This window comes from Pogona vitticeps, chromosome 2 (genome assembly GCF_051106095.1).
Source record: "Pogona vitticeps strain Pit_001003342236 chromosome 2, PviZW2.1, whole genome shotgun sequence".
NCBI lineage: Eukaryota > Metazoa > Chordata > Lepidosauria > Squamata > Agamidae > Pogona > Pogona vitticeps.
Genome location: NC_135784.1, coordinates 57,592,419 through 57,620,369, shown reverse-complemented (window position 1 = coordinate 57,620,369; position 27,951 = coordinate 57,592,419). Strand labels below are relative to the sequence as shown.

General features: G+C 39.7%; 1 protein-coding gene across 4 annotated transcripts; it reads right to left on the bottom strand.

Moving 5' to 3' along the window:
- Positions 1-488: 488 nt before the first annotated feature.
- RBSN (rabenosyn, RAB effector) lies at positions 489-26,221 on the bottom strand. Of its 4 annotated transcripts, none has more exons than XM_072989498.2 (13): positions 26,024-26,201; positions 22,135-22,310; positions 21,091-21,400; positions 17,448-17,588; positions 13,750-13,850; positions 12,517-12,562; positions 12,274-12,435; positions 11,709-11,950; positions 10,112-10,182; positions 8,681-8,767; positions 6,898-7,000; positions 4,945-5,049; positions 489-4,610 (listed from the first exon to the last, which is right to left on the bottom strand). In XM_072989498.2, exons 3-13 carry the CDS (start codon positions 21,251-21,253, stop codon positions 3,450-3,452), a joined length of 2,382 nt encoding a protein of 793 aa, XP_072845599.2. In that variant the 5' UTR covers positions 21,254-21,400; positions 22,135-22,310; positions 26,024-26,201; the 3' UTR covers positions 489-3,449. The 4 variants fall into 4 exon arrangements, with proteins under 4 accessions (XP_072845599.2, XP_078241360.1, XP_078241359.1 ...); XM_078385234.1 differs by lacking the exon at positions 22,135-22,310 and adding an exon at positions 17,676-17,755 and having other exon boundaries at positions 26,024-26,160; XM_078385233.1 differs by lacking the exon at positions 26,024-26,201 and adding an exon at positions 17,676-17,755.
- Between the last annotated feature and the right edge of the window lie 1,730 nt (positions 26,222-27,951).

The following is a 27,951-nucleotide window of genomic DNA, read 5'->3' as shown; positions in this document are numbered from 1 at the left end:
TATAGCTATTAAATAGTTAGAACAAACAGACTTTACTTAGCAAAACAGTTTTTATCTCACTTTTTTGGTTCAAATGTTAAACGTTACAGGAATTAAGATTCCTGTTTTGCAATGAAGGTTTTCTTTTAGGAGTTAAAATGATCCTGCTGTACTGAAGTGAAAATACTTTTGCATTGGGTGGTCAATTTACACCTCCCACTTTATTTGGGGATGAGCAAGTTCATGAGTATAGCATATATTCTGTAAACAGAAGGGTCCAGTTTCAAGCCACAGCATCTTTTGCACACAGCTGGGAAAGGCATCTAACTGACATCCAAATGGTCAATAAAGAAAACAGACCAGTGGTCTTCCTGATTATAAGGCAAAATCTTATCTGCTATTCAGAACATGTCAGGAAGCCTGTAGGTGTCTTGGAAAATGCTTGCTGCAGAACTGCAGCTGCGTTTCACCTAGTATTTAATAGGGCAAAATCAGTCTACCCATACACAAACAGAACAAATGTGTTATTTTATTTAATCAGAAAGCTTGCAAACTAGAGAAGTGCATGCAAATGTATAAACAAATGTCATTAATGTTAAATCTCACAATGGCATGGTTTTGCTCTTTCATAGTGTAAATTCAGTAGTACAAATGGAAGGCTGACAAAATGTGGGTCTATCATCATCCTATCAAGAAGGCTAGTTACATTTCACATTGATCTGCAGTCATGGAGCTACAAACCAACATACTAGGAAAAGTACATCAATGCTCTAATTATGTCTTAGACTGTGGAATTCATATAAACAAGGCAGAATGTATGTAACAAGGAACAATATTAGAAATGCTTTTAAAAAGCCACTGAAACATTTATTTTGGCCAGAATATACAAAAAATACCAGCGGAGTTTCGTGTTTTCCTGTCTATAATAAATATAGGTGGTGTTTTTTTTTAGACAAATCACTTCTCCTTGGCAGGTAGTCCTTCAATAGCTATAAAGGTCACTAAAACTGAGTGCATCTATTTCTCGCTGCATTTTGCCAGATACCTACTGTAATTACCTGTTCCTTCTCAGTCCTCTTAAGTTTTGTTACATACACTGCAAATCAACAGCCAGTTCTTCCGGATTAGGAAAAAAGAATTTCTTTTAAAACCATATGCATCTCTTCTTACTGCTGTAGCCCCAAGTGCTGCACTCAGGTCAGTTTCCACAGAAAGGCTGAATGCTACTCTGCATACTTATTAAAACAAGCTATCAATGAGAAGTAGCAGCTTTCACTGAGACCTGTTCCGTCAAACTGGCTGTAGTTAAGCCAAGTTTTCCCTCCAAATGGGGCGGGGGGGGGGAAGGGAGCAAAACAGGAATGTTTTCTTCTTTTAAAAAAGGTCTGCCAAACCCACCAAAAGATTAAAACGTAATACATAGTCTCATATGTAAAGTGCTGCCTTAGTTCTTGACCATATTGACCACCTATTAACAAAAACTGTAAACATTTTTCTGAGGATCTTACAGGCCAACCAGCCAGTTTCCATTAATTAGCAAGTCTTCAGTTCACTAATTATTAGTGTCCCACTATTCTTGGATTAATCTTTTCTCCCCTTCTGTTAGCATGTATGCCAGCGTTTTTGAATGGAGCAGGATCTCTGGTTATGACACTGGATCAGCTGTCAGTTACTGAACCATCCTTCTGCTCTTAACAACAGCCAATTTGGGCTATGAAGAGTCCACAATACTCTTCTGGCACACTCCTCACATACACCGTTTCAATTCTTTTATCATTTTTAGCCATGTCATAAAACTGAAATCAAATTCATTCAGTACAATGTGAGAACAGAAACTTACACAGCTCTATAGCTACCATTCTTTTACATTTTCCTCAAAATCCCCATTCACAGCTGAAAAGAGGATGGCATCTCCAGTTTTTCAACAGCCAGCACACATGCTTCGTCACTAGAACAACAGGGCATGAGCTTCCACAGGCCTCATGAGAGTGGCAGTAACAACAAATGAAAACTGCACAGCAACACTGTTTGGTAGCATGCAAACTCAGTCTTCAGTTTCCTGCTCTCTTGAAGATGATGACTCACTGACTATGGGTTTATAAAGGGAACAAATTACATTATTATTATTATATTTGGCTTGTCAGTTCAATCCTCAACAGAAGCAGTTAAATGTTAGTTAAAAATCAAGGGCAGGTCAGCATTTGTTCACTTATGTCCAAATCAACCATAGGCTCCCACTGATGTTCAACAGTCTAATCACTAGGGGGAGGATTTCTATGACATGTCATATTTTTCTCTGCAACCTATGTTTGAGCTTATGGGTGGCTTTGAACATGGTGAAAAAGGCCAGATTACTCATAAACATGTTTGAATTGCCGAGAAAAGGTGGTGACTCTACTGATCACCATAAAGCTCCATTATTACTATAAACCTTCAATTGAAAGGTCATGTCTCCAGTGCAACCAGAACACAGTATAGCTGTCATAACATTTCTATTAGCCCTGTAATTTTGGAAATTGTAGTTGTGTAAGAGGGTGAAAAGATGCAGAATTCCGAGCCACTGAAGTTTAAGCATTTTATATATATATAAGACCTGATAAAGAGATGGAAGGGGAGAGGAAATAAACCATATTACCTAAATACAGGCTACAGGGGTTTAAGTCTTCTCAAAGAAAAATTATTCATATAACATAACAGTTACCCATATCTACGTAAATCCCTTTAGTTTTTGTATTGCACCATCAGGTCACTGGCCTTTTTGTTATGCAGGTTGTACATACCAGCAACCTACTATTAACACTTCCTATTAACATATATGGCAGTTATGCACACCTGCTAAAGGCACCATCTTATTTCATGTTTGACATAGACGGCGAGATCCTCATTCCTCCACTGGAAGGCTTCTGCCCTTGGAATAGGCAGAGAGAATTCCTCCTCATGCTGCTCCCCTCAAAATCTGCTACAAAGATTTAGGGGACTGTGAGGAGCATATAAAGGGGAGCAATGCAGACAGAACGGCCTGCCTTCCTCTTCTGCTAGCATAAGCTTTTCACTGGCAAAGGGAAACTAAATGGGATTTCAGCCAGAATCCACAAGTCAACTAAACATAGATGGAAGGACTGCTGACATTTTCTTGCATCTCTTTCCCTATTAGCCTCTGTTCACATCAAGGGGAGGGGGTTACTTTAAAAAGACCATACAACTGTGATATGACAAAAAACATTGTTTGTGCTAAGTTTAAAATATTTGTTAAAGTGTCTGTAGAAGAGATTTAGGATATTACATCATTATAAATAATGTGGACATTATCTGCAAAGTTTGAATAATAGTGTAAATGTGCCTACACCAAAGTGCATTAGATAGACTCAACCCCCAGAACTGTCTCTTGCAACATGCTTCTCCTTTGACCACCAGCCCTGCATAAAAATAGGGGCCTGTAAAGTTGGGTGTGCATGGATATGGTGCCGCCTCTAGCGGCTGGATTTCTCTTTTTGTTTTGCTAATGTGCGTTTCAGTTCTTTTAAATTCTCAGTAAGAACCTCTACCTCATCCAACCGTCCACTGTGTTTGGCATCAAAAATATATGCTTTGATATTATCTATCTGCTGGAGCAGTAATTCCTCTTCTATGATGTCTTCTCTTGACACTTCGTGAGTCTTGTCGACTTCAAAAGGATTCATGGAGGAGGAGGAAGGTTCTTCAAATGGATTGCCAGATTCCTGACGGCCTACGGGGACCTGAAAGGGATTTCCAGCAAAATCTTCAAAGGGATTGGCTGCACTGATTGCTACGCCATTTGCTTGCTGACCATCATCTTCTTCAAATGGATTGTATTCTTTCTTAGCAGTGTCCACAGCTTGGAAGGGCCAGGACGTTCCCACTGTAGGGGAAGCTTCAACAAGGGGATTATTGGGTTCCCTCTTTGGAATACCAATTATTGCCTCCTCTTCAAAGGGGTTTAGGGAGGCAATTATATTTTGTTCTCTTACTCTGTCATGCTCTTGGATTTTTGCAGGTTGACCATGGAAGACTGGGCTCTCACAAGCTGGTGGTTTGGCACCACCACTTGGGGAAGGTGCTTTAGAGCTGGGGTTACTTTTGTTTTGAGTTGTATCCAGATCCAAAGCCTGTGCTATTTGGTTTATGCTCTCTTTTCCTATCTCAGTCTTATCACAATTCACTTCTCTGAAGTCCAAGGAACGAGTCCGTAAGTGCTGAGACATTCTTTTTTTGTGCTCTCTCTCCCATTCTTTTTCACAGAGGATCTGGAGTTGCTCTCTCTGCATCTCCTCCATCTCAGCCTGCCTTTTGGAAAGCTCAATGGCTTTGTCAGTTTGCTGTTGATCATACTCATCCTGAAGTTGCCGTAGGTTCTCCTGCAACATCTGGACCTCATCTAGACGATTTGCTTCCTTGGCTTGCTCAATGAAAGATGTTATATTGTCAATCTGCTGAAGAAGTGGGTCTGCAAGTTCTTGCTGGCGAGAGATGCTGGCAGTGGGGAGCCAACCTTCCGTCTTCTTTACTGCAGCCCGTTTTGGCCATGATACTTCACCATTGGATGCTGCCAAGGATCTAGAAACATAGTCCATGGACTTATCATCCAGTCGTCTCTGTGTTTCTAGTGTAGCCTAACCAAAAGAAAGAGAAACAGACATTAAAAGGAGCCAGCGGTGTAAGGATCCCATGCCACAGCTCGCCAAGAGCAAATCCTCTTAGCATGACTGCTTCAGTTTCTGAGAGACAGGTCGATTCCTTTCACAGTATCCTGACACATTAATGTGTCACCCAAGAGGTGCGGGAAAGAAGCAGGAGAAAGTGATATACCCTATAAATATCTTAAGATGCATTTGTCACACAAGCTTTTTTGAACAATATTCCAAGAGGTAGTAATTTTAAGCCATGTATAGCAAGATAGAAAAGAGCTCTCAAAAGCATTATCCCAGTGCTGAGAGATATATTCACCTGTCTCTCCATTTGCAATTTTCTATCCAGCTCTTGTTTCCTTCTCTCTTTCAGTTCTTCATACTGATCTTGGGTTGGTAATGACATCAGACCAAGCAATTTTTCCTAAGGAGAGAAAACCCACTACTTTTAAAAGGTGCAAGTTATTAGGCTCCAAATCATATTTATACCTTAACATTTCATTGAAAAGAATAACACAATATATAATTACATAGACAGTTATACTTTTTAAATTAATGATTTTATTTTGCCTCTTCACCAAAAACACTTCCACAGCTTAAAATTCAATGTTAAAACGTATGTGATTTATATGCTAAAGAAAAAAAAGTCAAACATGAACAGCAGCATCAAAGATAGAAACATTCATATTAATTGCCAAATTAACATATTTGTACCACTGATTAACAGGACTAACAAAGACAAAATACTCTTCACTTAACACTTAGAAGAGATAAATGTCTGTGCTAGGTGGAATCCATCTCTTGTTAATCTCTGAAAGCAAAGAAAACATTTTGAGGAAGGCTTTAAACTAACACAGGATCACATTCAGAAACGCAGGTCTTCAAATGCCCTGGTACTAGACTATTTTAAAGTTGTGTACCTCAAAACCAGTGCATCCAGTGAATTCTCTGCTGGTTTTATTTACCAACATTACATGAATGTATCTAATCCTTTTAAGGTCAGTCTGAGGTCATGATCATCACCACTTCTTACCATGCAATCATGTACATGTTTACTCAACAAGTTAACTCTCTGACTTAAGCCCTAGCTTCCCTAGCTGAATGTGTACAGAACAGCTGCCTTAATTATGCAGTGAGTTAAATTTATTTATTTATTTATTTGATTTATACCCCGCCCATCTAGACCAAAGCCAGCTCTGGATGGCTAACAATAAGACATAAAGGAAAAGCAATATAATTAACAACAGTGGCAATATAATTCAAAATGGGAAAGTCATTAGGTGATGACAGGAGGGAAAGCCTGCCTAAAGAGCCAGGTCTTTAATTTGCTCTTAAATGTATGTTACATGCTGTCCTTTCACATCCAATGACTCTTACAGTGTTTTCAAGGCATGTGAGATATTTAAGGACTGGCTCTCAACTGCCACGGCCCAGTGAGTTTCCACGGCCAAGCAGGGATTTGGTATCCTCTACACCAGAGGTCCCCAACCCACCCACCCCCGTCCGTGACCCAGAAGTGGTCCGCAGCCTATCCAGGACCGGGCTGCGGACACAGATCCCCTAACCCCTATGAGTGCCTGCTCGCGAGCATGACGTGTGCATGTGTGTGAGCAAGCTCCACCCTCCTGCGGGCGCGGCACACACACACAACCAGTCCGTGGTTGAAAAAAGGTTGGGGAACACTGCTCTACACCACACTGAGTTAAACAGTACCCGATCTACCCTTTTATGGGAGAAGGGTAGATTGGGTTCATACGTACTTAAAAGTGCCAGTGTTTGAACTACTATGTGTCAAATGACTCTGTATACTTCCTGCAAGTTGGATGCTGAGAATACTGCTTGCTAAAACCAAAAAATAGAGCAAAACATATATTCAGATAAAGGAACTGGAGTAGACGTCACAGGAAATAAAGAGAAAATAATCCCATCATATTATTATGCTTGAAGGGTAGAATACATTTTATTGAATCTGTACAATGTAAAAGTGAATAGTCTTGTTTGCAAAACTAGCAAACAAGCACCATCAACAGTGTGGAATCTTTGTCAGGCTTCTTCATGGCACCTCACCTATGGTGCACAAGAACTGCCCAGGAAGGACAGGATTTCTACACTGAAAGGTCATTCATTTCTGTCTTGTATAAAAAACTTTAAAGCAGGTGCCAATCTTCATAATTTTCTAGGAAAACATCATTTGTGAATTATATTTGTCTTGTATTGTTTCTAGAGACATCCTCTATGCCTAAGAACAGATCATGCATTATAGACAACCTACCTGTACAAAAAGTGTAGCAGAATATCTGATCATTCTCTGAAGTTGTAGTGTTCTGGGATGAGGTTGTGTTTCTTCATTCAACCCCAGAGTGAGAATCTTCTTGCTGAAAATAAATCCCCACAAATGTAGTAGAATTACCAATTTAACAGTCAGATAGGAGTAATTTGTAAACACAATACAGAACACTAAATAGAGTATCATAGTCAGGCATGAAGAATCTTTCCAGTTATAAAGCAAAATCCTTGAGTGTTTTGTTTTTGTTTTGGAAGGGACAGTATAGGCTGTGGAGTTGGCTTGGCACTATGCACTTCACAATATTTTGTCATCAATATTCATTAAATTTCTCATGATTCTCTAACAGGTGGACTTGGCAGTGCTGAAAATAATAACAGACCAAGGTTCTGGCTTTGTCTACTTTTTCTTTAGTAATGTAATCAACTTTATTGTTTTTAGATACTTACTGCTTAGAAAAGATTGTCTTCAAGCCGTTAAACATTTTCAATTAAAATCACAGCTAAATTGGGAACTGTAACGTGGCTGAGCCACTCTGAGATCACCTCCCACTCAGGCCTCTCAGAACGCCCACCACGCCACTAAACACTCTTGCTGCCACCAACCTTTCCTTTAAATAAAAAGGACAAGGGTTTCTTTCAAACAAAATAAAGTATTTATTGATTTGTACAAAATAAAAGGAGTAAATCACTGGTATAGAATCAAGTTGTCAATCACGGTTACTAAAACACTAACTCACACAGACTTGCCCTCACTGACACTCAGGCACGCAGGCCTCATTCTCTCACACACTAGATCTCTCCAGATCTCACTCTCTAACTCTATCCCTCCCTCAAACTCCATACACACCTCTTTATATCCCAGCTCCTCCCCCTTTAGCACCACCTTCCGTCCCCTCATTGGCTGCTGTTCCACTGCCCAGCTGTGACGGACAGGTGAGGGCAGGGCTGAACGTTACAGGAACTTTGTACAAATATTTATTCAATATGCTTGGATCATGTCCTCGGGCAGTAACTATGTATTTAAAATTGCTACATGCTATGTGCCAACAGGTCACTTCCAACTTAACAGCAAATCAGTAACCTCCAAAATGTCCTACCATTAACAGCATTATTATTGCAGGTCCTGCAAACTAAAAGCTTTGGTTTCCTTTTTATAGTGAATTCCTCTCATGTTAGGTTTCCTCTTTTCCTACTACCAAAATAAGACCTAACCTGAAAATAAGCCAGAGTATGGTTTTTCAGGATGCTCGTAATATAAACCCTACCCCAATAATAAGCCCCAGTTAAGTGAAACCCCGCCCTCCACCCTTGTGCAGCCACCAGAAGAAGATGACATGACTGTACTGTATTTGAATAAATGTAGATTGTTGTATGCGAAAAAAATAAAACATCCCCTGAAAATAAGCCCTACTGCATTTTTTGGAGCAAAAATTAACGTAAGACCCTGTCTTATTTTCAGGGAAATACAGTACTTTCAGTTCTACCTAACATTATTGCCTCTGTACTGAACCTTATATTCTTATGATTCTTATATTCTTATGGTCCTTATTGTGTCAAGCGTCCGATACCCTCAGCTTAGTTTTTTTAGTTTCTACTGATCATTCAGGCTTGATTTTATTACAGCCTACTTACTGTCATTACAACCAACATTTATTGACTAAAACCTGTGAGTTGAAGCATGCCTGGGTAGCACCTTGGGCTGTTAAGCATTTATTTAACCTGTGTGCATGACAGTTGCCCAAATTCTGTTTCCAAATATTTCCACTTACCTTAAAGCATCTATTAACTCGTACATTTTCTGCACCTCCATTCTGAGACTATTCGCATGATCAAGGCTGTAGGTTGTCTCCCCAGCACTAGAAAAAAACATGCAGATTCATATGCTTCTAAACTATCATTCTCACCTCTACAGCATGATTATGGGGGAGGGAGGTGTTTCATAGCCCATCTCACGAGTTTTTTGCTCACTGATGTACCCAAAGACACTAACACTAGAAAACACCCTGCAAAACTGAATCACACAGGTTTTTGTATGTATTTTCATCATTATCTCTTCTGGAAAATATTTAGTTCAATAAAATGCATAATAATACAGTGGCAACCAGCTACTCTTTTTAGATTTGTGAGGTAGAATGACACAGGAATTACAGTAGGACTCCCATATCTGTGGGGGATTGGCTGCAATTCCACCTCACAGATGCTGAAAAACGTGGATAATAGCAAATCCTATGCATAATATGGTATCTGCCTCACTCTAGTGGCCAACACTGGTAACATTATGGAAATGCATATTTCTGGGTGGGGTTCTTTTAATTTTTTCAGACTGTGAATAAATGAAATCACAGCTATTAATTCCTTGGATCAGTCCAACTGTACTACTTGAAATACTCGATAAGACACCTCTGTATGGACACAAAGACAAAGTGTTTACAAAATTGTAGCCAATAATATAGTATTATTCAATGAAATTAAGTATTATTCAGTGAAATTAAGTTACAGAGCTTTACAGGGGCTGCTGAACACACTAATGCCTTTATTTTTTACATTTAATTCATTGTACAGCTTTTGATAGTGCTTGTCCTTTCAAATTTTTAAGATAATTCTTCTCCAGCACACATACATTTCATACAAATTCAATTTTTTAAAAAATCCATTATTTTCTAGTACAATGCAGTAAAGCTTATTTTGACTAATAAACTTTCAGCATAAAAGACTAAGCCAATACATTTGTGCACTGCATCACAAAAAAACTCTTGTGGTAAAAAAATAATTCCTAGAAAACTTGACAGAATATAAAAGTGATTTTGAATTATATCTCATATCTCATTATTAATTTGTCAAGAGGCCACTTGTGGTCCTTCAGACAAAACACAAAATCAACACTAGTGTAACAATTTTATTAAGATGTACTATGATGTCACTAAATACCAAATAATCATTCAAATTAGTCTTTAGGTTGGATATGATACAAAATGAATCCCAATGTGTGCGGAAGAGGAAGAAAAATGGAATTGGTGACTGGAATCTGGAGACTAGAACTTCTGACATCACACCCATCAGTTTTTTTTTTATTTCTATCATCCATTTATTAATATTTAGCTTATCACTTCAGCGTTTTTTCCTCGCAGATACCACAATAGTCTTTTTTCCTAAATATAACATAGACATATTAATTATAGAATGCAACTGAACAGGCTTACTTTAAGAATTCTGCCATCTTTATATATTCCGGGGCCTTCTGATCAACCTTTTCCATATAAAGTCGAAGTTTCTTGTTTCATCAATAAAATCAATAGATGAAAATTAAATTATTTACAGCAACAATTCAGATACAAAAATGCTTACCATGTATTCTATTTTCTCTCTCCGTGAACAATAGTAATAAGAAACAACAACAATAAGTTATAATCAGAGTGGATAAAAATGATTTTAAAAATCAGATTGGTTTAAATCACAATTTAAATTTTTTTAAAAATCAATTTTTTATTTAAATTGTGATTTAAATGAATTTGATTTAAATCAAATCCACCTAGAAGAAGAAGATAACATTAATAGTAACAATAAGTGGCTGACTATCCAGTTCAGATAACCAAATGCAAAAAGGCCTCAGACAATGAACAGAATTCTGACTACCCCAAGAGGTTCTTTTCGTACCAGGAATGGCAGAAGTGTTTCCTCTTGCTTTAATAGGCAGTATGTATAAAAATCAGACTAGTACATTCTCCCAATGAGAAAGGAACAGGTAGCCCCTGCCCAGGAAACAAACAAAACACCTGACCACAAATGACAATTTTTCAGGTACATGCCCATCTCTAACCATTAGTCCAGCTGGGCATGGTTCTCAGAGGCCAGATGGTGGGCCCTCCCTCCCATGGCAGAGGACTACCAAGATTTGGGCAACCAAGTGTTTTTATAGTCTAACTTCTCTACATTGAAACTGGTAGGAAAAAAATCATCATCATCTTTGCAGGAAGGAGAAAATTTTCTATGTGCTAAGTAGGACAAACTCCTTATCTGATCAAGTCAGGGCGTTACCACCCTGAAAAAAATAACCTACTCTCATAATAATAGGTTTACAAATTTAGGATTCAACATGTAATTTCTTCCTATGCATATAGTTCCTTCTAAGCTGGTGCCTTTACACCCATAAAATAAGGTATAGCTATGTTTTGTACAATGGAAAATTTGACTTATGTTCTGCAAAGAAATATAAAAGTTATGGGCAGTTCACCTTTAAAAAACAATCAATAGGCAATCACAATACTTTAGATATCTGGAAGCAAAGTTCTGATTCAGCCAAATCAATTAGTCTTGAGAGGATCCAAACTGATGTATGCTGTCTTCAGAAGCATCTAATCAGGCTCCAAACCAACCCTTCTCATCAGTACACACCCTGTTGTTTGCTTTTAAAGCTAACAGTTATAGCAGATGCAATAATACCCTACATAAGATGGCTCCATATAGTGCTTACAGAACACAGGGTCAGAGCAGCCATTTTGTGGTGTTTCATCAGGCACCAGTCTACCTAGAGAAGGTAACCCAGGCCTCTGTGAGACTTGGGGTCTGGTATATCTGTTCCATACAAAAGGTAGACTGGATTTCTAGAACTCTTGGCATAAGATGTAATCTTAAAATGATGCCACTTGGCACTGATTTTCCATTTCCATTTTCTTGGAATGCATATTGAGCACTAAGAAGGCAATTACTATACTACCTAAATCATAATACAGAATGATATAAATTATTGGCAACAAATCCCATTTCACTCACTATCTTTGTTTTAAAGTATTCTTTTACCTCATATAGTTTCACAATATCTGGTGTGTACTCTCTCTCATCAATCTGTTGTTCTCTTTTGAGTAAAGTATCTTTACAATGTCTGCAACAACGTATACGATCATCATCTTTCTCATCAAGGACAGAGCTCACACTGCTTACACTACTGATGCTGCCACGGCGTGAACCCTGGATGCTGTTGGGTGAGCAGTTTGGGCTAGTATGAGAGGCCAGAACCTCTTTGCTGGCAGTAGTGAGTTTGCCTATAAAGACCAATTAAGAAAAAACATTAGTCATCTGACTGCTGTTTGCACAATAGATGAGAGAAAACTAGCATACAAAGTCATATGCAAAGGCAAATAGGGGTAACGAAATGGCTAAAGCTACTCGAACATCCTTAAAACTGCTCTGCACAGGGGCAAAACCCATATGTGCGAGTCACAGGGGGCACAGAACCTAAGAAACAGGTTAATAGATACATATATATAAATTACGAACAGAATTTCAGCCAATGTCAGAATAGCTCTGAACCAGAATTCAACAAAGAACAGGGTTTAAAGCATTAGCAGCAAATCACTATACTCACTCGCAAAGGGGAGGCTGACAAGCTCCATACATTTTTTACACATGATAGAGCCACAGAGACGGCAGTGGTGACGTCTGTTCCGTATGCTGAACTTACTCCCGCAATCTGGACAAAATGGGACATCCTGGTCATTGACCCACGGCACAACAGACTTCTCTATTGCTGTAACAGAATAAGAAACCTATCAAACATCATCAGTGAGGTTCATAGCAGAAAAAATTAGCAAACGTCAAGTACACTTACCTCTTATCTTTGCCGAATCAGTATTGCTTCTGTCAAAGGATGTAAGCTGACCAAAGAGAACAGTCACATGAGTCAGACACATTGCAAACTTCTAAAACACTTCACTAAAGTGCTTTTCCAAATAATGCTGTATCTACTGACTAGAATCCAATCAGTGACTTACGCATGCATAGATAATAAGAATAAGATATTTGAACTGCAGAGCTGGAAGGGACTCTATGGATCATCAATTCTAGCCCCTGTCAAGAAGGCAGTGAGGGATTGAACTCCTAGCCTCTAGCTCTGCAGCTAGATACCTAAACGACTGAGCTAACCACTCCCAAGTGCCACAGCAAATTATTGCTAACTGACAAGGTCCAGGTTGTATCCCAGGCACACACTCACTGCGTAACTGGACACACAGCCAGGAACACAATGAGCACCTTATTAATTCACAGCAATTTGTCCCCATGACCTATGCCATCACATTTATGTAAGCATAAATCACCAATTGGATTCTGACACTGTATTTGCTGTACCTGCAGTAGTAGTAGCAGTAGTAGTTACAGCTTTAAAATTTCCATTCAAAATGGATATTTGCCCTGAAAATCTTTTTCAAATCTAGCTTAGAAATACACACAGCAGGGGAAATGAACAGAAAAAGGGAAGCAGATTCAGAGAAAGCTCCATATTATAGAAGTCAAATAATTTTTACAATTTGCAACTATGAAAAGCAAAAGGCAAAGATTCAAAAGCAAGAGTTCTACAAATGCAAAGAGAAACATCAGCTCAAAATGGTGTGAACAACTGTTTGGGAAATAAGATGGCCCTCCAGTACTCCACTGTTTATTTAGTACCTGGTGGGAAATGTTTGGACCACAAGATGGAACTTTTGTGCTTAGATATCTCTTGAGTCTAATACATTTGTTCTTTGACAATTTTAAGGAAGACAGTATAAAACAGAGTTGGATCTTCTATATTCAACATCACACAGAAGATTATACTGAACTTACAACCTGCCTTTCCCCTAAAGAATGGAACTCAAAGTGCCCAATGAAAATTAAATAAAATACAGTTAAATCATAAAACTAGTGAAACACATCAAGAAACATATGAACACCACCCAAGCAGCTGAACGACGATTTGGAAAAGCAGCACAAACCTACATATCAGAAGCAATACTGTGGCAAACATTGATGGTTCAAAGAGGACTTGTGCACAGTGGTGATGCATGCCAAAAAGCAACCTATTTACCTTTTCTAACCTGATTATTAATTTATTGACTTCCACCACATAGTGATCAATTCTGGCTGCTCTATGTTTCTTAAACTCAGAAAGATGACTCCTCGTGGCACCTGGTAAGCAGAAAAAAAACCATGGAATTTTTAGAGTCATTCAATTTTACATTCTTGGTAAATGTATTGTTTTACTCTTTTTTCGGTGCTCAGGCTGAAATTACATGTAACCCACTAAAATTATGACATCAATGTTAAAAATCCAGTCAACTGCAAACTACTAAACCTTTTTTTCTACAATCCTGTAGGGCAGTGGTCCCCTACCTTGGGCCTCCAGATGTTCTTGGACTGCAACTCCCAGAAGCCTTCACCACCACCTCTGCTGGCCAGGATTTCTGGGAGTTGAAGTCCAAGAATATCTGGAGGCCCAAGGTTGGGGATCCTGCTGTAGGGTAATACTGCACACAGAATGAAAGTTGTGGAAGCAGCTGCTGATGTCCGATAGTGTGCCTGTTGTGTGCGACAGACTGGCCTTCCTCTGCAGTACAGGACATACAGGAAAACATATAGAGAGAGGATGCTGGAAGATGAGCCGCTCAGGTCAGAAGGCATCCAACATGCTACTAGGAAGAGTGGAGGACAAGGACAAGTAGTTCCAGAGCTAATCAAGTGGTTGAGCCAAAGCCAAAAAGACGCTCAGCTGCAGACATGCCTGGAAGTGAAAGGAAAGTCCAATGCTTCAAAGAAAAATACTGCATAGAAACCTGGAATGTAAGATCAATGAACCTTGGTAAGCTGGATGTGGTCAAACAGGAGATGGCAAGAATAAACATCAACATCATGGACGTCAGTGAACTAAAATGGACAGGACTGGGCGAATTCAATGCAGAGGATTATCATATCTACTATTTTCCGCAAGAATGCCGTAGAAGAAATGGAGTAGCCCTCATAATCAACAAAAGAGTGGGAAAAGCTGTACTGGGATACAATCTCAAAAATGATAGAATGATTTCAATACGAATCCAAGGCAGACCTTTCAACATCACAGCAATCCACGTTTATGCACCAACCACTGATGCTGAAGTGGCTGAAATTGACCAATTCTATGAAGACTTACAACACTTTCTAGAACTGAAACCAAAGAAAGATGTTCTCGTTATAGGGGACTGGAATGCTAAAGTACGGAGTCAAGAGATAAAACGAACAGCAGGTAGGTTTGGTCTTGGAGTTCAAAATGAAGCAGGGCAAAGGCTAATAGAGTTTTGACAAGAGATCAAACTGGTCATCACAAACACTCTTTTCCAACAACACAAGAGGTGACTCTACACATGGACATCACCAGATGGGCAATACCGAAATCAGATTGATTATGCTCTCTGCAGCCAAAGATGGAAAAGCTCTACAGAGTCAGCAAAAACAAGACCTGGAGCTGATTGTGGCTCTGATCATCATCTTCTTATAGCAAACTCAAGCTTAAACTGAAGAAAGTAGGAAAAACCACTGGGTTATTCAGGTATAGAAGACAGGAGGGCCTGGCGTGCTCTGGTCCATGGGGTCACAAAGACACGACTAAATGACTAAACAACAACAAAAGTCAGGTATAATCTAAACCAAATCCCTTATTAATATACAATGGAAGTGAAGAACAGATTTAAGGAACTAGATTTGGTGGCCAGAGTGCCTGAAGAACTATGGCTGGAAGCTTGGAACATTGTACAGGTGGTAGCAACAAAAACATCCCAAAGAAAAGGCAATGCAAGAAAGCAAAGTGGCTGTCCAATGAGGCCTTAAGAATAGCAGAAAAAAGAAGGGAAACAAAATGCAAGGGAGATAGGGAAAGTTACAGAAAATGGAATGTGGATTTCCAAAGAATAGCAAGGAGAGACAAGAGGGCATTCTTAAACAAACAAAGAAATAGAGGAAAATAATAGAAAAGGAAAAAGCAGAGATCTGTTCAAGAAAATTGGAGATATTAAAGGAACATTTTGTGCAAAGATGGACATCATAAATGACAAAAATGGTAGGGACCTGACAGAAGCAGAAGACATCAAGAAGAGGTGGTAAGAATACACAGAGGAGTTATACTGGAGAGCGAAGTCAAGTGGGCCTTAGAAAGCATAGCTAACAACAAGGTCAGTGGAGGTGATAGTCAAACTATTTAACATCTTAAAAGATGACGCTGTTAAGGTGCTACACTCAATATGCCAGCAAGTTTGGAAAACTCAGCAGTGGCCAGAGGACTGGAAAAGATCAATCTACATCCCAATCCCAAAGAAGGGCCGCACCAAATAATGCTCCAACTACCATACAATTGTACTCATTTCACACGCTACCAAGGTTTTGCTCAAAATTCTACAAGGTAGGCTTCAGCAGTATTTGGACCGAGAACTCCCAAAAGTATAAGCTGGATTTCGAAGGGGCAGAGGAACCAGAGAACAAATTGCTAGGATATCTATCCTGGCAAATAGACGGGGAAGATATCTATCATTGCAAATAGAAGGGGAAGATATCTATCCTGGCAACTAGAAGGGGAAAATATGGAGGTAGTGACAGATTTTACTTTCTTGGGCTCCATGATCACTGCAGATGGTAACAGCAGCCATGAAATTTTTCCAGTAGTGCTGTATGGAAGTGAGAGCTGGACTATAAAGAAGGCTGACTGCCGAAGAATTGATGCTTTTGAATTGTGGTGCTGGAAGACACTCTTGAGAGTCCCCTGGATTGCAAGGAGAACAAACCTATCCGTTCTCAAGAAAATCGACCCTGACTGCTCACTGGAAGGACAGATTCTGAAGCTGAGGCTCCAATATTTTGGCCATCTCATGAGAAGAAAAGACTCCCTGGAAAAGACCCTGATGTTGAGAAAGTGTGAAGGCAAGAGGAGAAGGGGATGACAGAGGACAAGATGGTTGAACAGTGTCATCAAAACGACCAACATAAATTTGACCAAACTCTGGGAGGCAGTGGAAGACAGGAGGGCCTGGCATGCTCTGGTCCATGAGGTCACAAAGAGTCAGACAGAACTTAACAACTAAACAACAACAACAAATATAAATCTGATGGACCAAAACAGCATTTACTGTCTGTATAAAACATGGTAATAAGGAAGGCAACTTCATCCCCTTTCTCAAAGGTACTTTGAGAGTGGCTGGGGAATGCTACACTGAAAGCAGATCTGCCAGCCACAGTGCATTTTAAAAGCAATCAATGGTACAACATACTGTTACATTTTATATTTGGACTGCAACAGAAACCCAAGTCACATTTCAGTATAACACTAACCAAGCAACCTTAACTCAAAAGAAACATTTACATTGGGCTATGGTTGAGGTATTTAAATAATCCCTTCACCTTAGACGATTTATTTAAAAGCTTTACATCCTTGCTGAAATCCTGCTGCACACTTCTACATACACAGCTATGGTGATGCCAGGAGCAGCAGCAGCAAATTACTACTGATTAAAGGCAGATCACTGATGATTTAAGATGATTTCGGCGTGCACATGACTTGTACCCAATGTGATAAAGTTACATGCATCCCAAAACTGCCAATGGAAGCTTTTAATCAGCAGGGATTTGCTGCTGCTCATGTCACCACCATCACACACAAACACACACACACAGCTGTGCAACAGAATTTCAGCCATTGTGTATTGACTCTACAGGCTTATCAGGACTCTCTCCAGTGAACAATGAAGCAAATTTGTTACTGCATACCTAATTCTTGGGGCTCCCACATATATGGATCCACTCCACCATAGCTGTAAGATTCGTAACGCTCCTGAGGCCCCCCGTCAGTTCGGTCATCATCTCGTTTCAACAGTTTGTTCTTTGCTTTTTTAGCTTTTTGGACAAGATCTGAAAGATGAACAAATGGCACATATAACACACTCATAAGCTATATTTGTAAAAGTTGTCTCTTTTCTCTTGAATGTTCTTGTTCACCCAGGAGACTTTGGGCAACATATGTGACTATTCAGCCCCCATCTCCTGCATCCATGGAACATGAGCCCTGTTTTATTTACCTGTAAAAAGGAATGATCAGCATTAGAAAAAAGCAGTTTGGAAGAAGTTTTGAAGTTGAGAAAATCTATGTAAGCAATTCACATAAGAACATAAGTCTGATATACTCCTACTTGATCCAACCTGGTGGGAATACAAATGTGCCAGTTAGCCCATCCATTCAATTACTGGCAGCTCACAGGAATATTTGTATCCTAAAAAGGCTTCATTTGGAAACCAATTTGTGAAACAGAACAGTGGACAAATCAGAAGATGAAAGCACTTTAAAGGTACAACGATGACGCATTTAATAGCCTTCAGAGAGCTAGGAAATAACTTGAAACAAGTGACGGAAATTAATACTTTAACACAATCACTTGCTTTCTGCAATTGAGTGTGAACAGAATATAGAGTGCTTAGCTATTTTAAATAGAAAAAAAGCCCAATAATTTGCTACTGTACATATATTTCTTATTTAATTTTATAATCAAAACTGTTCTGCATTTTTGTTACTAGTTTGCATATCCAAATCATATGGCCTCTAAATGCTGTTTGCATGCCACATTTCATCCCATGGGAATGTTCCTGATAATAATCGTGAATCTGTGAAGGCATAATCAATCAAGGGTTAATACGTCAAAATCACCATGACAATCAGCTGCACTCTTGAAACAGACTGATGACATCCATGTACCTGGCAGCAGCAACATACAAACTTCTAATACAAGACATTCTTGAAGCACTGCCATATTCTTATTATATGTATATCAAAATATTATGGAAATTAGCTCCAAGAATCTATTAGAAAACAGACACTATTTTTACCACATTTGGTAGTAAGAGTAATCACATATCAACATATACCAACTTGTTTCCTTTACTTACTACCTAGAGAAAGAAATATTCTAAGAATTTCCTAAGAAATATCACCTCAAAATTTGAAACTGAATTCACACAAGTGAAAAGGCATGTAGTAGAAGTACCACTGCACATCCTTTGCAACTCTGGCTCACAAGTGCACTTAAGCACTACTATTTATTTATTTATTTGTTTATTTGTTTATTTGTTTATTGTATTTATACCCCGCCTATCTAGTCATTTCGACCACTCTAGGCAGCTTATTAACTCCTTCCCCTTTCCTCCTCTTCCCACCCTAAAAATGAATGAAATTGTTGTTGGTCATATTCAATGAACAGGCATTAAAACAGCAAAAAAGTTACGCTATTCAAGCAAATATACCTTCTCTATAGTGATGTTCACCTATTTTTCCCATTACTCGGTAAACCTCAAATCTCTGTCTCACACTGAAGACAGCACAGCTTTTATTTTCATTTTGCCTTGCAAAAAACAAGTTCCTAATCTTTCTTTACTTTGCCTTTCTCATTGAGCTACAGAAGATGCCACTGTTTTCCATTTTGTAAATGTGTAACTGCAGCTTCCCTCATCACTTGTCCTGACAAAATGCTTCTTCCCATCATAGGAACACTCTTTAGATCTTAAATATTCTTCAAGAGAAACCCCTGAGCCGCCTCTATATACTCAGTTCCTAGTGAGCTGTAAAGCTGGCTGTTCTGAATTATTACATATACCACCACCTCTGTGCACTTTTCAACAAACAGGTATGATAAATTCTTATCCCAAGGCACTTATAACCAAAAGGCCCCCTCCCCGCCCATATATCTACCTGTTACAACTACTGTGTTTCCCCCAAAATAAGATAGGGTCTTATATTAGGGCTTATTTTCAGGGGATCTTTTTTTCACGTTCAACAATCTACATTTATTTAAATACAGTCATGTCAACTTCTTCTGGTTGCTGTACAATGGTAGAAGGCGGGGTTTCACTTAACTGGGGCTTATTTTTGGTGTAGGGCTTATATTACGAGCATCCTCAAAATCATACTAGGAGTTATTTTCAGGTTAGGTCTTATTTTCAGGGAAACGTGTTATCTACACTTGTGAAACAACAAAATAATGAATACATGTAGATTTTCCTTTGCCCTGTTGAAAAATGGGTAACTGCTGGAAGATATTACTCTTGCACAAGAGTGAAAATATCAGGACTAATTTTTTTGCCAACAATAGCATTCACCAAAATGGAAAAAAAATCTATTTTTGCAAGAAACCTGTATTTTGCATTAAAAATCTTGTATTTCATGCAAATGACGTTTTCTGTGAAGAACACAGTGATCTTTACACAAAAATAACATTTACATCCTAAGTATAAAAGGACTCAAACTCTGATCTGCAAGGATCCTTGGTGCCTATTACGATGCTCATGCTTCATGCACCTCAGTGGTTAGTGGTTGCATGTTTATGCTCTGTTGTATTATATCACATTATATATGTCACACAATGTATATATAAATGTATATATAAATGTATATGTATGTGTGTACACACACACACACACACACACACACACACACACAGACATATAGTGAAAAAATGCAAGACTATAAAATGCAAGACTATAAACATGTCAACCATTGACGAGCATAGTAACTGAGAATAACAGGGTATGGCAATGGAAACATTCTTTAACACAGTGACAGCTTGACTCTTTCCATGTATAGGTGATAACTAGCTATATCATCAGTATCATTGGCTGACGAGTGCTAGTTGTTTGACCACAGTATGTAGGGGAGTATGTTAAATTTGTTTTCACATTCACCTATCTTCTCCACTATTCAGTAAACCTCAAATCTCTGTCTGAGATCAAAGACAGCTAAGTTTTATTTTTGGTTTGCCTCTCAAAAGGCAAGTTCTTCCTTCATTAAATAATCCTCCATTGGTTCTCAAACGATTGTCTTCCTTTCCTATTGAGCTAGAGAGGAAAGAAAGATTTGTCAAATTATTTGCATTCTAATGTGAGTGTCCTATTAACTGCCCATGGCAAAATATCTGAGTACCCTATTATACCTGCGTTATACAGACATTAGCTGCTGCTAGCATCAACAGGATCATAGATCTTTAAAGACACTGTATAATAAAATGATACATTGATTTTGGAAATAGATTTAGGGTATCTCAAATATCTTACCTTAATAACTTTAGTTCAATTTATGGAAATTTCTCTGGGTGCAAGATTATATAACTCGATGTGCATTACTATCTTAAAGAAAATTATAGCAGCCGCTATTAAGCATTAGAAGTAAATAATGACTGCTGGAGTTATTGCCTTTTTTTCAACTGCCATTATACTTTCTGTTAGTCCTAGTTAAGAATTTTGTATAACTTAAAAGCTTGAACTGCTACAAATAAGTTATTCTATAATCTTACCAATCATTTGTTACCATAAATCATAAACACTGAGAATTGTTCTACAATTTATAACACAGACTTAAGGCATTTCTTACTTTTCAGTTGTCCTTTGACGTCTTTGTCTTCAGTTGAATGTTCTTCCTCATAATGAGACTGAAGCTGATAAAATGACTGCAGGTCCTTCAGACACAGCGGACACAAAAAGCCCTCTCTCACCTCTCCAGGGTCATCAAATGGAGGTGTGTAGCTTGTTGCCATAGTGGTCCAAGTGTTCCAGGGATGTTAATACACACCAAGACTTAGCAGCTGTGAAGCAGTGATAAGCCATGCAACTGGATGACTAGAGTGCCAGACTAATAGAGAGGATGTAGCTTTTTGCCCTTGTAATTGGTGCAAAATATTGCCCTGAAAGAGATCCAAAGAACAGTACTAAGTATGAAGAACAACTGAACTGAGTACAAAATCAGGAGTCACAAAGCTGACAGTGTTTTCAGCAAAATACTAATTGATTTCCTTTTTGGCAGTCAGAGCTTGGTGGTGGCTATCATGCTAACAATTGAGTTTGAGGGCCAAATTGTGATTTACTAAATGAAAATATATTTAGGCCGCCTAATGAAATTTTTAAAAAATCAGTGTGATTCCACCCCACTCCCCCACAAAGAAGAATTGTGAACTATTTTCTGAAGGGCAACATAGCTTTTGGTAGGACTTGGAGAATAGCGTATTTAGCCATTTAGCTGTGAAATCTCATATTAGAGGAATATATACCACCTGAAAGTGGTTTTTCACATTCTGGGAGTTCCACTTATTTTACCATTAGGTAAACAATGCAGTTTGATTCTCTTTACTTATTTTGCCTAATATGGCATTTAAAGTATGTCCAGCTTTATCAATTTGAAGCCTGCATGACTTTTTTCTGCTCATCATCAGTAATGAAGTATGTGAGCTTTAAAAAGGATAGAGAAAGTTTTGAATGTTTTATTTTCCAAAAATGGAGGACCAAATATCCTGGCTCCCAGCAAATCTAAGGATGACAGGTAGTGAAAACTGACATGATGGCACTACCCAATCAGCCACTTTTGAATATCTGCAGACCATTCGTATTCAACTACATTTCAAGACAACACTCAATTACACACCTTTAAAATCAAGCCCCACTTTTCTCTCCCTGTCCCTTCATCTCCTTTCTGTAGTATCTTGCCTGTTGTAGAGAGCCTGAAAAATTGCACACTTTCCTGTGCCTGTTTGGTTGGCCTAACCCCTACATGGATTGTGGTATTTAACCCAATAACAGTATTTCTCTGATATTTTACTCCTGAAAGAGAGAGAAAAAAACAATAAATTATAGTGGAAGCTACAACCGCTAAAATTAAATAAATTCAGACTATAGAGATAGCACATTAATATATCCTTCTTACATTTTACACCTAACATACACAAGAGATGAGGTCCAATGATGTTAAGGATCTGACCCAAATCCTGTGATACAGCTCCAGAAATGACATACCTTTTGGAGGTAAAGGTAAAGGTTTGCCTTGACATTTAGTCCAGTCGTGTCCAACTCTAGGGCGCAATGTTCATCTCCGTTTCCAAACCGTAGAGCCAGCGTTTGTCCGTAGACAGTTTCCGTGGTCACGTGGCCAACGCGACTAGACACGGAACACTGTCACCTTCCTACTGAGGTGGTACCTCTTTATCTACTCGCATTTTTACATGCTTTCAAACTGCTAGGTTGGCAGGAGCTGGGAGAGGCAACGGGAGTTCACTCCGTCGTGTGGATTCGATCTTACAACGGCTGGTCTTCTGACCTTGCAGCACAGAGGCTTCTGCGGTTTAACCCGCAGTGCCACCACATTCCTTTTGGAGGTAAACTGCTTCAATTTAAGAAATCTCTATAGATGTTATATGTTGCTTGCTGAGTTGCACGTACAACTCTACAGATGTCTACAGAAATTTCTTAACTTGAGGTCTGCCTCCAAAGTTACACTGTTTCCTGTACACCAGCAAAAGGATTCTAGCCTCTTGTTCCCTAAAGAGAAAAAGGCTCTGCTTACTTAGGACTAAACCTATTAAACACTAAAAGATCCACTTCCTCCAAAATCAGATAAATTGGACTGGACTAGTGAAGATTATATAACTCTGGATAGGATTGTAATGTCATTTCCTGTTTACAAATCTTAACCCTGTTAATACCTATGGTATGGTTATTTCCAGCTTTTGCATTATATTAAGGGATAGGCAGTGGGGCCATGCTGTAGTATTACTTGGAGTGAAAGTTAATGTACCGGTGGCTGCATTCACTTTCCAGTGTTTTGAGCAAGAAGGATGGTTGATCTGTTGTCTACATTTCCTTTCTTGGAGGGGGATCTAAGTTCAACCATAACATTTTGCTTTACACCTGCTTTTTAGGATATAAAGTCTACCTTTACTTTTATTTACCTTTATTTTTTTCAGAAGTTATGATAGAAAATAATAAAGCAAAGGGACAAGAACAATATAACACCTTGGACTCACCAACTTATTCCAAGCTGCTCAAGCTGAATCTCTAAGTAAACTACATTTATTAACAAAGGGGGCGACTTGACATTTAAGCTGATCTCAGAGAAAAACTACAAGCCTTTATTTATACACCTTCACCTGACAAGCAGTTAACAGGTTGCTCAAAGTTTTCCCTGGAAAACCTATTCTAGCATCTGACATTTTCCACCAAAAGCTAGTCCTCCCAAGCAATGTATGTCAGAAAATGTTCACCTCATAGTTGCCACTCTACATTTTCCACCGAAACTCCAACAGTACCATCCTATGCATGTTTACAAAGGAATTCAGTGCATTCGTTTCCAAACAAATGTTCATGGTGTGCAATTTAAATCAATCTCTCTGACAGGAGAAGGCAAAATGTCTATTTTCTAATAATTTAGTTTCCGATAGATAAAAGAAAGATGCAAAAATAAAAGTCATTTAAAATAAACATCTGTGTGAACTAATCAAATGTTTCATCCTGTTTAGTAAATCTCCAGCACTTTTGATCTATTTCAACTAAGCAAATGAGCAGAGGAGACAAACAAAGCAGTTAGTTTGGGCAAGATGAACAAGTGCAACAGAAAAGGGCTGCCAATGAGTGAAGGAGATGGGTGAGTCACCAGGCAAGACAAACAAGATGGTTAGTTGTTCTCTAAAACAATGTGCTTACGCAACATATGACTGTATTTGCTACTGCTCTATAAGTTTAGTTGTATCTATGTCACCCCTTCCCCTTTGCATAATATCCGGGCTTAATCATACTTAGAGAAAACCTGCTGAACTCAGCACAATTTCAATTTTGAACCAGTTTTAAATCAATTTAATTTTAATCAAATTCACCCTGGACACCAACAGGTAACCTTTATCTCAGCAGTTAACATTCTAATGAAAGCGGGCATCATTCACAGTCTACAGGTATCACTAAATACTCAAGACAGTTGAACATTTATCTTCTATTACTCAGCCACTTCCTACATGTAATCAGGTACAATTAGCCCCAGCTAGGATTCTCCTTTTTTGCTTCCTTAATGTATTAGCATCAGAACAAAGGGGAATGAACTGGATCCACATAGGTGGTCTGTCTCACTTAAATGACAAGAGAGAGATTCTACTGTTGAAGTCTGACCAAAATCGTGTTGGGCTTATGCAGTACAAATCCAAAATTGCATACCAGTCTGAATGTTTGTTGCAGCTCTCCATCACATGGTCAGATATATGCAGTTCATTTAGCTACGTGCTCAGGTGTGCAACAAACAGCCAGAAAAACTGTGAACACCACTTCCCTTAAACACACAGCATTTTGGAATTCAGGCCTCCTTTGTTTAAAAACTCCCTGCATCTGAAAGCTAGCACATCAAGAAGAGAAATTCAAGCCTAACCCTTTGTTTTGTGTATTGGTGTTCTGCTGGAAGGATACAAAAGTAGCACATAGTAAATGTGTGTCTGTGCCTACCACTCAAAAGATATACTTGCCATTCATTCTGTCTCCTCAGCATACCACTCTTTCATTCAGCTGCATGACTTCTAGTTCAGGATGGCATTCTTTCCTGATTCAGGATGTGAGCCAGAAGAGTTAAGCAATCAGGCTTCACACCCAAATGAGTAGCCCAAGTGCTATCAACAAATGGACTACCTCCCTTTTTTTCCCCAGCCAGTATTTCTGGTACCAACAAGAGCTGCATATCTGGCTGACATTTGACATAGGGAACATAAACCAGGAAAAAAAGTCTTGGGGCACTTCTGAATGCAATAAACCTGTAAGTTAAAACAGACTAACAGCCACCTATTTTAAAACAGCTACAAGGTAAGCTATTGGGCAGGTGTCCTCTGCACCACCCTCGATGGTAAGGTGCCTATAGGAAAGAGTTCGTCTTTCTAAATTCCTGCACCCTAGGCCAGGTGAGAGCAACCACGAGAATCTGTCAGGAAGAGGAGCGACGTCTCCTTGGGAGCAGCCAATGGATATAAAACGAGTGGGAAAGAAGCAAGTTTTCACTTTTGTGGGGTGGCGTAGGCAGGAAGATGATTGTGGGGTTTTTTGGATTAGAAACGACACACGTAATCTTTTTGGGGGGGTGATGACTGAACTGCAGATGATGATGATGATGATGATGATGATGCTCTCGCCTTCACCCCCCCCAATGCCAATGCTAAAGTATACACACACACACACACACACACACACACAGAGGGCGGGGCAGGGACCCACGAATCCCTCCCACAGACACCAGATCCACCTTGTCAAAGACAAAAGCGCGAAGCGACGTCTCTGCCAGCGGTGGGGAGGCCGGAGTGGGAAGAGGAGGGCCAGGCCCACCCGCACCGCACCGCACCGCGGGGAAAGGAGACGGAAGCGCCGAGGCCCCGGCTCACCCCCCACCCCACCCCCACCAGCCCTGCAGGGAGCCTCTGGGAAAGGGTGGGCGCCAGCGGGGCTCGCCACCTCCGGCACCGCACGCCACCACCACCCCCGGGAGCCGCAGGCGAGCGGGCGGGACGGGCTCTCACCTCAGCCTCGAGGAGGAGGAGGAGGAGGAAGGGGGCGGCCACGGCAACGGCCACCTGCGGGGCCCAGAGGCCCCTCCCCACCTGACCTCAGGAAGGGAGGGTAGAGGAGGAGGAAAAGGGCGAGGGCGAGGAGGGCCTCTTCTCCCGCAGCAGCCAGTCGAACGCCGAGCGCGAGGAGAGTGGGTGGGGCTCCCCTCTGAAGCGACGAGGCGGGCCAAGGGAAGGCCCGCTGGAGGCGAGCGCCGAGCAATCGATGAAGGGAGCGGAGGCGCTTGGGCGGCTAGCGCGAGGGTGGGGGTGGGGAAAAACAAGCCAAGTGTGTGGGGGGGGAGGTTGGCGGAGGCGCGCGCTGCTCGGGAAGGAGAGACAGAAATGGCCTAAGAGGTCACCCGTAGGGGTGGCCACGTGCCCTCTTTGAGGGAGGACAGCTCTCCCTTCCAAAGGCTGCCAGAATACGACAAACCGCCTCTCGAAGAGGCTGTCCAGGACAAGCTTGATTTAAAGAGGAAGAAGCGGGAGGAGGAGGAGGAAGATCCAGGGTGTGGAGGTGACGTTTTCCAGAGGCAGCACCTGGAGCACTGATGGCAGCTGGTTAAGAGATCACCTTTGTTTCCCACTGGAGTGCGGTGCATTGAGACTCCGTTCCTTTTCTCAAAATGTTTCTCATATTTGTAATGTAAATATTTGCAATGTTTATGCAAACCGTTTTTGTGTTTTTTTGGCTGGTGGGCTTTTTGAACTCTCTTTTTAGCCATGCATCACTCCCTTTTGGGTGATGTGTTAAGTACCCGCAGAGAGAAGTTCACACAGGAGGGGTTGATAGATGTCAGTGAATAAAGGGGGTGGTGAGAAGAAGGCAAATACTGTACTGTATCCTTCCTCAAAGCAAGAACCCAGAAGGATTATCTGAATGGCAGGAGATTTCAGGCCAGACAAAAACCAGTTTTATTTCACATGTTGAGGATTTGCTGCCCTGAGATGTAGTGACAGGGCACTAAAGGCTGCGGGATCAGGACTGTTGGTGGCAAATTTGGGGTATTAAAGGCTTCGGCCTTCATCCCCGGTGCTGTACCATATTTCACATGCAGTCTATACCACAGATGAGCAACTTTAATGGGGCTGGTGGCAGTTTTTTAGGTTGGCTGGTTGATCCAAGACTGCCCTGCCAAGTGGTGTGGCTGGAATGGAAAGGGCACAGCTACACTGGCTAATTAATTAATCTCTTATTTACCATAATCTGGTACAGTAGTTCAGCAGTTTTATGCAAGATAAAAAATATGTACGAGGCTGGTACAGTTTTAAAAAATAAGTAAAATATATGAAATATGTGTGTAATTTATGTAGGTAGATATCCATTGTGGTGTAGTGGGTAAAATAATGGACTTGGACATGGTTCAAATTCCCATTCAGCCATGGAAACTCATTAGAAGTGTGGAACTGGTGAAACATCCCCTTAAACATCTCACTTACATTGAAAGCTCTACTACAGTCACTATAAGTCAGTTCTGACTTGACAGGACATAACAACAATATATATAGAACTAATAACAGACTTGATCATACAGAATTTTAATCTTTTTTCTGTCAGTAATTTATTATTCCTTAAACAAAACAATTTTTCAGTGAACATGAATCCCCACTTCTATACATCCTATCCTATAAAATGATAAATTAAAGATAAATTAATCATGATAAATTAAAGATTCTTCAGATGTAATCCTTTATTTTTATATCATAAAACATTAGTTTTGTGAAAATTACATGTATTCCTTCATTGTATAAGTGGCATCAGAGAATTACAGTTCTTTAATTCCTAATGGTTAATTATCCCCACAGACATTAGCTATTGAATAATAATTATTGTTTATGTTCTTAAATAGTGAAAGTTTTAATCCTCTGCAATAAACAAGCAAATTTTAAGGGAAAGA

What these genes read in the sequence shown, in the direction of transcription:
- RBSN (XM_072989499.2), bottom strand. Translation starts at nt 21,253, where the DNA reads ATGGCAACAAGCTACACACCTCCATTTGATGACCCTGGAGAGGTGAGA. An exon ending in GTGGGAGCCCCAAGAATTAG is followed by an intron (nt 13,851 to 17,447) that starts GTATGCAGTAAC and finishes TCTGCTTACCAG; the next exon opens with GTGCCACGAGGAGTCATCTT. An exon ending in AATTGCAAATGGAGAGACAG is followed by an intron (nt 4,611 to 4,944) that starts GTGAATATATCT and finishes TCTTTTGGTTAG; the next exon opens with GCTACACTAGAAACACAGAG.